General features: G+C 30.6%; 3 protein-coding genes across 3 annotated transcripts; 1 reads left to right on the forward strand and 2 right to left on the reverse strand.

Moving 5' to 3' along the window:
• The first annotated feature begins 706 nt into the window (after positions 1 to 706).
• LOC135952160 (forkhead box protein G1) lies at positions 707 to 1,192 on the forward strand. The gene has a single exon (XM_065501967.1). It carries the CDS (start codon positions 848 to 850, stop codon positions 1,112 to 1,114), a length of 267 nt encoding a protein of 88 aa, XP_065358039.1. The 5' UTR covers positions 707 to 847; the 3' UTR covers positions 1,115 to 1,192.
• A 3,080-nt stretch (positions 1,193 to 4,272) lies between these two features.
• LOC135951171 (uncharacterized) lies at positions 4,273 to 4,694 on the reverse strand. Its single transcript, XM_065500764.1, has one exon. The coding sequence runs from the start codon at positions 4,614 to 4,616 to the stop codon at positions 4,332 to 4,334; it is 285 nt and encodes a 94-aa protein (XP_065356836.1). The 5' UTR covers positions 4,617 to 4,694; the 3' UTR covers positions 4,273 to 4,331.
• Positions 4,695 to 9,782: 5,088 nt separating this feature from the next.
• LOC135950518 (uncharacterized) lies at positions 9,783 to 10,082 on the reverse strand. Its single transcript, XM_065500054.1, has one exon. It carries the CDS (start codon positions 10,080 to 10,082, stop codon positions 9,783 to 9,785), a length of 300 nt encoding a protein of 99 aa, XP_065356126.1.
• Positions 10,083 to 11,955: the final 1,873 nt, after the last annotated feature.

Consider the following 11,955-nt stretch of genomic DNA (forward strand, 5'->3'; position numbering starts at 1 on the left):
TTATATATTATATACAATTATTTTTCTCTCTGTTATTGTAATTTTTTATTTAAGGATATATGGGAAGGACGCGAATCCTTGAAGTTTAAATAACCAAATTGTGTGATTATATTTTACCAATTAAAACATGTGTGCCAAATTTCATAATTCTAGTTTTAGCCGCTCGTTATATGAACGCACGACACTGTGCGGCGCAGGGAGCATCTCCAACAATAATCTACATAAATAAAATAATGTAAACGTATTTACAAATTTAAATAGTGCCAGGACACGAATAAAATAATTGGTTCAAGAGCTATGGTTATAAATTTAACACCAAATAATTACTCGGAACCAGCAACCAGGTTCTAATAATTTTGTGTTTCCATCCAAAAAAATAAGTATTAAACAGACGTATCTATTGTTATCATCATTACTGTGGTAATTTATATTTTTCAATCCGATACATAGAATTTTTCTTTCCTTCTTTCACCTGTGTACATTATTTTGTAGTTTACTTGATACATCGAAATGGGTAAATTTATTTTTGTGAAATTTATAACTTCACTATCTATTTTTGTCCATTTATTTCAAATACAACTACTTTGAAAAGATAAAACATGACGTATCGTTAAGTCTGTTCGCCTTAATGTTATGCGACATCAATGATAAAACAAAAATAACAAAAAAAAACTGACTTAAGTATTTATTTAAATTGATATAATTTTTAGCGAAAAGTCGCAGTTTAGTTACGGACATCAGAGCATTAAAAACTAATTGTGGAATCAATAGAAAAATAATTGATTATTTTTTTATTGTAAAATTCGCTGTATTCTTGCTGAAATTAATTTAATATATAACCAACCAAATGGCGCCTCATTGGGATGAACCTCGTCATCATCACCACCACCATCATAACCGTCCTATTATTGAAGTAGATATTGTGAGTCCTTTTGCCCGACCACCACCACCTCGAGTCACTACCGAAGTAATTATTGCACCACAGCAAAGACCAACAGAAATTGTGTACGTGACTCCACCACAACCACGTCCACCTCCACCACGCGAAGTCGTCGTTGTACTTCCAGGAAATCAGCCACCTCCAGAACATTGGGATAATCGTCCTCGTTGGTAATCTATGCATTGGAGAAATTGTGATAATAAATTTATGAATACTATGAAATGTGTCAGTTGTAAAATATAAAAGTAATTTAAATTAAAAAAAAATACAATATAAAAAATAATTTAAAATTTAACAATATCTTTAACGTATGTACATATATTTATTAGCTTTATTTCCGATATGCACAACAATTATTTATTGTCGAAAACGTGCAATTTTACCCCCACCTAGGGCAACGCCATGTGAAAGTGACAGGTACCTTTCATATAAACTTCTAGAACCAATTTTGTGTTGTTTCACTTTCCTCTAGGACACAATTGCAATTTTTCTTTTCTATATTTTACTATTTTTTTAGGCCCAATGCCAATGACTTAAAGAAGAAAATGCCAATTCATTAAAATATATGAGGCTACCTATAATCGACTAATGTACATTGAATTTTCGTTGACTTAAGAAGCTTAATTTTCCTATATCAGAATTAAATTGAAAATATACACACAAATATTTTAAAATTAAAAACGTTTACGAATATTTAATTTTTGTTTTCAAAATTTAACAAATGGTTTAGAAACGTTTTTATTTTTGTAAATAACTCGGTATCTCGAGATATTGTTAATTTCACACGGTTAAAGCAAAGGTATTTTCGAGTTTACTAAGGCAAAGCAAAAACAACATTTAACATATTTCAAAAATTTGTTTTTGTTTTATATACAAATTCTGAACCAAACAAACGCACAAAAATTCAAGCGTTGATTTGCCTTTCATAATTTGAAAATTGTGTACACAAAACAAAAACAAATTTTTAAAATGTGTGAAATGTTGTTTTTGCTTTGCATATAAATATCACTTTGGTGACGTGATTTATAAAATTAGGGCCTTACAGTTATTCAACTTCCTATGCGTAATGGGGCCAGTACCATAGACAACAACTAGATAGGTAACTGAGAGCCAAAAACCTAAGTCTGTTGTTAAAAACCTAATTCATGAGAATGTATTGCATGTATTTTGTTATTGGATCACCCGTATGTGTGAAAAGAGAGTAATTTTTCCATATATATTACTCTCATTCCCCGCAAAGTTGGTCACCACACATTTTTTAAAAAAATCTCCAAAAATCCGTTTATGATCCGAAATTTTAGTTGAAGAGATATTTAGGTTTATTTATTTATTTTTTTTTTAATTTTGCTCGATTTTTCTTCGGGACTATGTACAATTTTTATATGATCCGTAAAGACAACTTAATACAAAAGCGTATAAAGTAGAACTTGGCCAATTTAAGCGGAATTAGTCCCCCCAGACCGATCCAAAATTGGCCAATTTTTAAAAAAAAATTAGGTTTAACCCATTAATGCCTGACCCCCGAATCCCGAATGCCTGGGTATATATTTCCATTAGGTTTGCTCTTTGTGAAAACATTTATCGCTTTCAAATATCTTTAGATTTACATTTTCTCTTATTTTTGTTGTGGTAGTTTTCCAAAAATCGTCAATAATAAGTGGTTAATTTTTTCTTTTTGTCGCCTTTCGTACAATCTGTATATAAGTTTTTGACGCTCTTATGCATAGGTAGTAGACCTCAGGTGACGATGAGTGCCTAAAGTAATATTTTTATTAATATTGAAATAGCTCTCAACTGGCGAGTTTGAAATTCGGGTTTTGCTTCTATTATCGATTTTGAAACCCATGATGTTTGTCCAAAAAACTGCATATGGAACATGCTCTTTTAAAATTATATTAAAGAATTTCTCATTTTGAAGGCAATTGATATCGATATCGGAATAAATTGTCGACGATTCGAAATATAGTGTTGCATCATATAGTAGATGATTTTTAGTGGACGGTTGCCAAAAATGCTTATTATGACAAGTAGTTATGCCTCTAACCATAATTTTTTTGATAAATGTCGTTTTCTGCACACTCATCAATATCATTTATGCAATTTTTTTAGAAAATGGCAACAATAAATTTGTATTACAACGACATTTTGTTTAATTTTGTCTTGTTAGTTTAAAATGTTGAAGCATTATATGATATATGCTGAAACGAATTCCATATTATTTATTGTTTTAATTGCAGCATTTATAAGAGCCCAGCTCCAATCAGTGCATATTCGTTTACTCAGTGGCCATTTAATTTTATTCTGCGGACAATAAACTTTAACATCCATGAAAAATTTGCTGATATCTTCTTCGTTGTATCGCGCCAGTAAAGCCTCCGCTATCGAGATTACAATTCCTTCCAGTTTCAGTAGTTCAATATCGAAATATCTTCAAAATTGCGACCTGTACTTTGCGCACAAGTTTACTGGACAGCCATCAAGACGGGCAGACAGACGGACATTGTTAGTGTTAACATATACTTTTTTACGTTGTAAACATTATCAGAAATTTATTGGTTTTATTGCCAAGTTTTATAAACCTTTTTATCTGAGTGATAAAAATCGGATGAACCAAAAAGAAAGGTTTTTCTGTTAACCCGTTCATAAACATTAGATGTGGCTTAGTTTGAAATCGGCCAAACATTTTTATCATAGTTTTTGCTACAATCTACAATGAGCGAATTATGGTCCTTATAAAAATTTAACGTTTTTTTTTTTTGCTTCAATATTATGATTCGCACAATTTAAAATTCAAAAGCTAGGAAATGACTACCATCCTACTACCATTATGTTGTAGTTAGTAAAGTTCTATATATAATTATTATAAATGAAACAAAATGTCAACGTTTCGACTTTTTATCCTATTTTAATATAAAAATATTAGTCATCTTCGCATTAAATTGTTTAACTAATGCTCATGAATCATTTTTTCATCAAGATAAAATTCACCACAGAAATTAAACTACAATGTAAGTAATTTAAATAAATTTTATGTATTTGGGTCCAAAATTAAAGGTTGAAATATTTTACGATTTATTTTTTCCACAATTTTTTAATTCGTCGATATTGATTCGTCGGACAGGGATGTTTGATATATTTTACATCCTATTTTTGCAATTCACAATTCTATACTGCCCATCTTTAATAAATTTATTGTCACCAAAACACAGATTGGTCACATAAATATACCCTTTATTAATTTATTACATAATAATTTTATTGTTTTAAAATAGAAAATGGAAATAAGTAACTAACTTTAGAAATGAATAACTGTATTAAATGAAGGTGCAACTATATTAACTCGAAATATTTATCATTTTATTTTTCCACACTTTTAAAGAACGAACACTTGTTACCAACGGGGATAGGGTGGATTGTTGTAGCCATTATTGCATCCGTTATTGTAGGCTCCACCGTTGTTGTAGTATGCACCATTATTATAATATTGGCCAGGGCAGGGTGCCCCGGGATAATTTGCCGCTGGTGTTACGACCACCACCTCAGTGCGAGGCGGGGGAGGTGGAGGATAGTATGGACGATTCCAACCGGGAACAATATCAATCTCGATACCTGGACGATGATGGTGATGATGATGACGATGGCGATATGGATCCTCATAGTAGGGTGGCGGTGGCATAGCGAATGTGTTTATAAATTTAAATCGTACGCGTCTCGTTAAAAATGTTTACCAATTACTTATTGGTTGTCTTCAATGTAGCGAATCGTCAAATTATCCAAAATATACTGTGTTATAAACTGATTTTTTTATTTTTATTAGTCTTAAACAAATATGTTTGGTTTTTGTTTTGATAATAAGAAAATATTCGTACCAACGAAAAAACACTTTCCAGTGACTCGCTTCCAGTGTTTGCGTTTGTTTATTCGTCTTATTAATCGATCATATGTTCCAAAGGCAGTGATAAGGAAATAAATGTTTTTGCATGTCTAAAATGACTCATTGTGAAAAAAGAACAACACCTAGCAATGTTCGAACTGCTCACATTTGTGTTTAGATATAGATAAGAATACAAAGGTACTTTTTTGACAAAATTCACAAAAGATAATAAACATTTATTCGAACAGAAAAAGAACACAATTTTATGAAACAAAACAACAGATACACATGAATATTTTGAAAAATTCCAATCATTTGTATAGACTATTTTTTACAAGTATGTTCTAGTTAATAAAGTTATTTTTCGTTAAGTGTTTGAAATTGTTAATCAATTTAAAATACAGTAGCGATATTAGAAAGTAAATCATAAATCTTTTCAGATAAGTTTAAATGACTTTGCACAGTGGTTTAGAAACATATTATGAAATAATTCCGTATGTCGTGAAAGATTGTGTAATGAAATTAAACAAAGTCAGAGATCTGAAAATTTCTGAATTGATTTGTATGAGAAAGGGGACGTCCTCCCATAGTTGGTCGACTTAGCCCTAGAAAACGTTAAAATATAACCTAAAAATTAATTTATTATCCGAATGAAAAACGGGTAAAAACTTGATAATAGGTTATTTTTTAAAATTACACCTTTATAAAAAGTTTTTATCAAATAACCATTTTCAATTATGCAAATAAAAATTCCTTAAAGATTTGCAAACATAATTGACCGGCAATAATTGTGTTTAGTATCGTCGGAAATCCAATTAAATACATTATAATCAGGACAACCAAAAATATGCTCTAAAAAAGTGTTTTATGCGCATAAAATATGCACTTAAAAATGAAAAATATGCTGTTAAAATATAAAAATATGCACTTAAAAATAGTTGGTTATTGTTTGATTTCAAAGTTTTATTAATAAAATATATGAGAAATCAAATAAATATTGAGCTCATAAATTAAAATTGGTTATTATAGCATTAAATTTCGATTTTGGTGACTTGGGCACTACATGAAAATAGTTTGGTTCAATTAATTTTATTATATTTAGCAATGAGTTTACTTAAGTTTTGAAATTTCTTAGACAATCTTAATTAATTGATTTTTCTCATATTTTAAAATGCCTAATACTTTCAAAATTTTTTAGTAATTAGTAGCATAATATTTATAGGATCAGTAGGGAGAGGATGTTCCATATAAATTTCTCTATACGTTTTTATTCTACATAAAGCTGTAAAAACCACTTTTTTAACATTTGAATTATGTTTCAAAAACTCTATGGAGAGCATGTGTAATTTTTTATTTAAAAATTTCAATGGAACATTCATCGTGTACATCTAAATAAATTCGTCTTCCAAAATTTAAATAGAATTATCAAAAAGCCTTACAATAGTGGAATGATTTGTTCTATTTAAGACTGCGGTAATTAAAAAAAAAACATTTTGTTGCAGTTTTATCATTGGGACTCAGAATGCCGTTACAATTTCTATGTTTGATCCTTGCTCATCCACTGTTTCGACTATCGATATCCATGTATATTGTTTTTAATGATTTCTTAATATCTTCGTTACAATTTTTGAACGCGAAGTTTTCGATGAATCTTAATATTCTGAACATTTGTTGAATAGTTGTTTAGTTTTATATTAGTGGTAAACTGTTAATGCCCAACCATAACTGGCTCAAGCTACCTTATGCCTAATAACATACAATTTTGAAACTTTCTCTTAATTTTTTATATATTTTTTTACTAAAAATTGGTTTAATTCAAATATATGGAAACTAAGCTGCCTTAAGTTAACGAAAATTCGATGAAGATAAGTCGATTATAGATATTATAATTTTTTCATTAAGTAGATTATGCCAATTGGACCTTAACAAAATATTAAAATATAGAAATGAAAAATTACAATGCAAACAATAAAATTATATTAAGAAAACAAAATAATGAAAAAAAAAAAAATTATGCAACAAAAATATGCATTTATGAATTGAATATGCAAAAATATGATATAAAACGCAAAATATGCTAAAATATGTAGAAAAGAGCAAAATATGCAAAAATATGCACTAACAAATCGATGCCAAAATTCTTAAAATTGTCTGAAACGGATTAATAACTAACTCATATGTTTATACGACGCACAGCAAAAAATATGATATTGCATATTTTTGGTTGCCCTGATTATAATACTATGACATTACAAAAAATGGCAATATCTCTGGGATTAATTTGGTTGGTCCATAAAGGGATAAAAAGGGGAAAAATATGTATTGTTAGTATTAAAACATTGAACATTTGTTTGAAAGGAAAACATTTTTAATTTAGTTCACTATAGTTACAAAAATGTGTATTTAGAAAGTACCTTTTCAAAAGTCTACCTTCAGGTGGGTAAAACGGGTAAAATTAGGAATTTTTTATATATTATATCTGTTTATCTGATATTTATATCTGTTTATTTGTTTGTTTGTACCTTATAGGAGGCTAAACCACAGCACTGCACTGGTCCGATCCTCTTGAAACGATCAATAGACTATTTTTTATTTTGAAATTTTAAGTGGCACCTCCCATACAAAGTTAATAGTTATTATGAAATATCTGGTGAACTGTCATCTAGAAAGTCGCAAAACTTCGCGGAATTTACTTCGGTACCATTGTGCACTGCTTGCCTCAAAATGGGAGGGATTGTATAAATGGGCGTGGCACCACCCATACAAAGTAAATAGTTATTTTCGAATATCAACAGAACTATAATTGTGACAATATTCAAACTTTATAGGAATCGATTTCTTATCACTGCATGAAGTTTAACTGAAAACGGGACGGATCGGAAAGAGGGGTGTGACACTACCCATACAAAGTAACTATAACTGTGGAAGTCTTCAAACTTTGACCGAAGAGCACCCTTAGCATTTTACAAGGGCGGTATTGAATTAGTGCGCGTGCCACCTCTCATACAATGTAAATTGTTTATTTCCAATATCTGAAGAACTATAATTGCAAAAGTATTTAAACTTTGAACACCTTAATTTCTTATCACTTTACGGAGTTCGGCAGAAAATGGGCTGGATTGTATTAGTGGGCATGGTACATATAAACCAATGTAAATATTTATTTTCTAATATCTGTAGTACTATAATTGTGAAAGTCTTCAACCTTCATATAAATCAATTTATTATCACTGCATGAAGTTCAACGACAATTGGGAGGGATTGGAATTGGGGCTGAGTCACCTCCAATGCAAAGTAAATAGTTAAAAACTCCGAATATATATCTTACAGTTTTACATAGTCCGGCTGAAAATTAGTTATACTTTATGCAAAGTATTTTCGAATATCTGCAGAACTATAATTGTGAGTCTTCAAACTATATACGAATCAATTTCTTATCACTGCATACAGTTAACCAGAAATGGGAGGGATCGGAACAGGGGATGAGTCATCAATTTCTCATCACTGTACGGAGTTTAGCTAATAATGGCTGGGATTGGAACAGTGGGTATGGGCTCTTCCATACAATGCACTTAGTCTATTTTGAATATCTGGGTAACTAAAATTGCAAGATTTTTCCAACTTTGTCCGAAACATCTTTTTATAATTTTACTTGAATTTTACTTAATGAACTGTATTAGAGAAAGTAGTAAAACTTTGAAGGATTTATTTCGTTACCACGGCTACATAGTTGGCTGAAAATGTGCTGGATTTTGTATTAGTTATTTTCGAATATTTGGAGAACAATAATTGAAAAAGTCTCTAAGATTTGTATCACTGATGTATTGCAAATGGATGGATCAGTTCATGTAAATAGTTTTTTTCGATAAACAACTGTTATAGATAGAGTTTTCTAACTTTTTATAAATTGCTTTCATATCATTGTAAGGAGTTTGACTTAAAATAGGCTAGATCGAATCATGCCCACTGAAAAAACATAGGAAATTATAGCGAAGCGAATGTATTAAGAAAAGTAGCAAGATTTTTTCAAATCGCAGGATATTTTTTACACATTCAAAGGCATGGTATGCAATTAATCACAAACAAGAAATTCCGGTGTTAGTTATATTCATTTATTTTTTTTATAAAATCCTTTCATATTTTTTTTATGTTACTACGACAGGGGTAGCGAAGCGCAGCGGGTTAAGCTAGTACCAGAATAATTTTTAACCTTGAAATTTAATAAATTTTTATAGTTGACTAAAACATGTAGTCATAAAACGTCCCCAGTAAACACTTTACTTACCTAGTAATAGTGCAGCTGAGTAATATGGCTGAAACATGAAATTTAGGTGACATGACTTCAGTATATACAAAAATTATTTGGAGCGAAATTTGTGTAGATACCCATATAAATTAAAGATTTATGGCCGACGAAGTCCCATTTCTGGAGGACATCGTTTAATTGACTGAAAAATTGAGACGATTGGTATACTTTCAGTTGTAGTTAGACGTTACAAACATCAGCACTAAAGCGTGATCACCACTATGGTAGTGTAGGGTATAGCAAATGAATGGCTTCGGTTGAGGTTAAACCACAGACCTCTCGTCCTTAAGTCAGACACACTAGAAAGTTGTGCAAAAGTTCATGACCATGTATACAAATAAGTAACTAAGTATTCTACTACATAAAACAATGTGCTGGTTAACGATCTTTATGGGTCGATTCTCATATAATTTTGTATAATTAGAAAATAAATGTATGTATAAAACGATCCTGATACACATGATCGCAAGAGAGCATTCATTATACTTTTTAAAAGTCATCAAAATATTATTAAAAAAAATCATAAAAATAGGCATTAAATAAAACGCAATTTATTTTTTTTTTGTCAAATTACGGCTAAAAATTCTTTATTTAAACTTATCAAAGAATATTTATTAATATTATAAATAGAAATTCGTGTTAATAATTGAATTAAGGATTACTTAATAATTCGGGTTGTGATAGTGTGCTGGTGGAGGTCCTGATGGTGGTACATAGTAATTAGCTGGTTGACCTTGTGGATATGCTGGCGGTGGATTTTGACCAGATGGCATAACTACAACTACCTGAGAAGCGGGAGGCGGCGGTGGATGATGGTGATGACGACGGCGCCATGGAGGAATAATTTCAATTTTTATTCCTGGACGATGGTGATGATGTGGTGGTTGTGGTTGACATGGTGGATGTTGAAATGGTGGAGGCTGACATGGTGGTCCGCACTGTGGTGGTGGAGGTGGCACCATATTTTATTTTTTGTAACTTGAGTAATACACTTGTTGAAAAAATTTAACAATTAATTTTTCGCCAGTATTAAAGTCTTAACCGTTGAATGTCCGCCAAAAGACTATTAGAATTGCGTATATTGATTTCAAATATTATTGTACCCTTGCAAAAGTTTAGTTTTATAAATAATACCCACTGATTAATATTGATAAGTTCTGTTGTTCTACAACTCTTATCAGTTGTTATGATGATAAGCCAACAACGATAATAATTCCAAATTTCGCATATAGTAATACGGTAACGTGTAAAATCACACACGTTGAGTATCAACAAAATAAATTACACTGGAAAACAGCTATTATTTTACTTTTCCAATATATAGTACAAAGTTTCCTATCGTATTTATACCACCCACCACCAAAAGTATTGAAGGGTATATAAAATAGATATACTAGAGTGTCCCTTAGAATTAAATGTTTGAAATGTTGAAACGGTACCCGCTGAAGACTTTCGCAATGACCTAAAATACTACCAACATTTTTTTTTAGCTTGTTCTAAGAAGGGCAACCCGTGCAGCTCGTCGCTCAAAGTTTTGAGGTGCATTTACAAGGGTAAAAAATTTAATTTTTTCAGTTTTTGTAAAAATTGTGTGGGTGCGGCACCTCACGATCATTTTCTGACAATTTATGTAAAATGATAAATGAGCTATTCGGACAAAGTTTGACGAATCTCTAGTTCTAAAAATAACTATTTACTTTGTATTACCAGTTCCGATCCCTCCCATTTGTAGTTGAACTTCATGCAGTGATAAGAAATTGATTCATATGATTTTTGAAGACTTTCACAATTATAGTACTCCAGATATTTGAAAATTACTATTTACTTTATATGATAGGTGCCACGACCACTAATACAATTCCACACATTTTCAACCAAACTCCGTAAAGTGATAATAAATTAATGCGTACAAATTTAAATAAATAATTTACATTGTATGGAATGTGCCACGCCCACTAATTCAATACCGCCCATGTAAAATGTTAAGGGTGCTCTTCCGACAAAGTTTGAAGACTTCCACAATTATAGCTCCACATATTTGAAAATAACTATTTATTTTGTATAAGTGGTGTCACACCCCATGTTCTGATCCGTCCCGTCTTCGGACATATGAAAAGTAAAATTTAAATTTCAATGGATTATTTTTGTCAGTACTGTTCGTTAAGACCAACATTCGTTATTTGATCATCTAATGAGTGACAACACTCACTCACTCACACTCAAACCCATTCACATTACTACAAACACTATAGAAAATAAATTATTTGATGTACTTTAACAGACAGACAGAGATGTGTTAATGCAACATCATGCTTTTAGCACTGAATTTTAATTATATTTAAACTGGATTTTCAATTGATTTTGTGTGAAAGAGCAAATAGAAAAATTCATTCATTTATTTTAGGTTGAAATTAGGGTTCCTAATTTTCCAGGTTTTTGTCTGTTCCCGGGAAAAAAATTTTTTAATTTATGGGAATTCCCACCAATTTTTTAATGCTAAATTGAACCAAAACCCAGTATAATTTTTCCAAAACTTTTTGGAAATTCAATTATTTATGTACTTTTAAAATTTCCTAATTTGCCGGACTTTTTCTATTCCCGGGAAATAATATGAAAATCAGTTTATCAACAGAGAAAATAGGCTTTAAAATTAAATTAAATTTCAACTGATTTTCTGTTCCTAGTATCAGACAATATATGGATATAATCGAATTATTCGATTAGCAAACAAATCTCAACGAACCTGTTTTATCTGTGCAGAAATAACACTATAACTCTAAAGAAAAAATTATAAAGAAATTCCGAAAATATCCCAACAAATTCGCGATTAGGACT

Source organism: Calliphora vicina, chromosome 2 (assembly GCF_958450345.1).
Source record: "Calliphora vicina chromosome 2, idCalVici1.1, whole genome shotgun sequence".
Taxonomy (NCBI): domain Eukaryota; kingdom Metazoa; phylum Arthropoda; class Insecta; order Diptera; family Calliphoridae; genus Calliphora; species Calliphora vicina.

What these genes read in the sequence shown, in the direction of transcription:
- LOC135952160 (XM_065501967.1), top strand. Translation starts at nt 848, where the DNA reads ATGGCGCCTCATTGGGATGAACCTCGTCATCATCACCACCACCATCAT.
- LOC135951171 (XM_065500764.1), bottom strand. Translation starts at nt 4,616, where the DNA reads ATGCCACCGCCACCCTACTATGAGGATCCATATCGCCATCGTCATCAT.
- LOC135950518 (XM_065500054.1), bottom strand. Translation starts at nt 10,082, where the DNA reads ATGGTGCCACCTCCACCACCACAGTGCGGACCACCATGTCAGCCTCCA.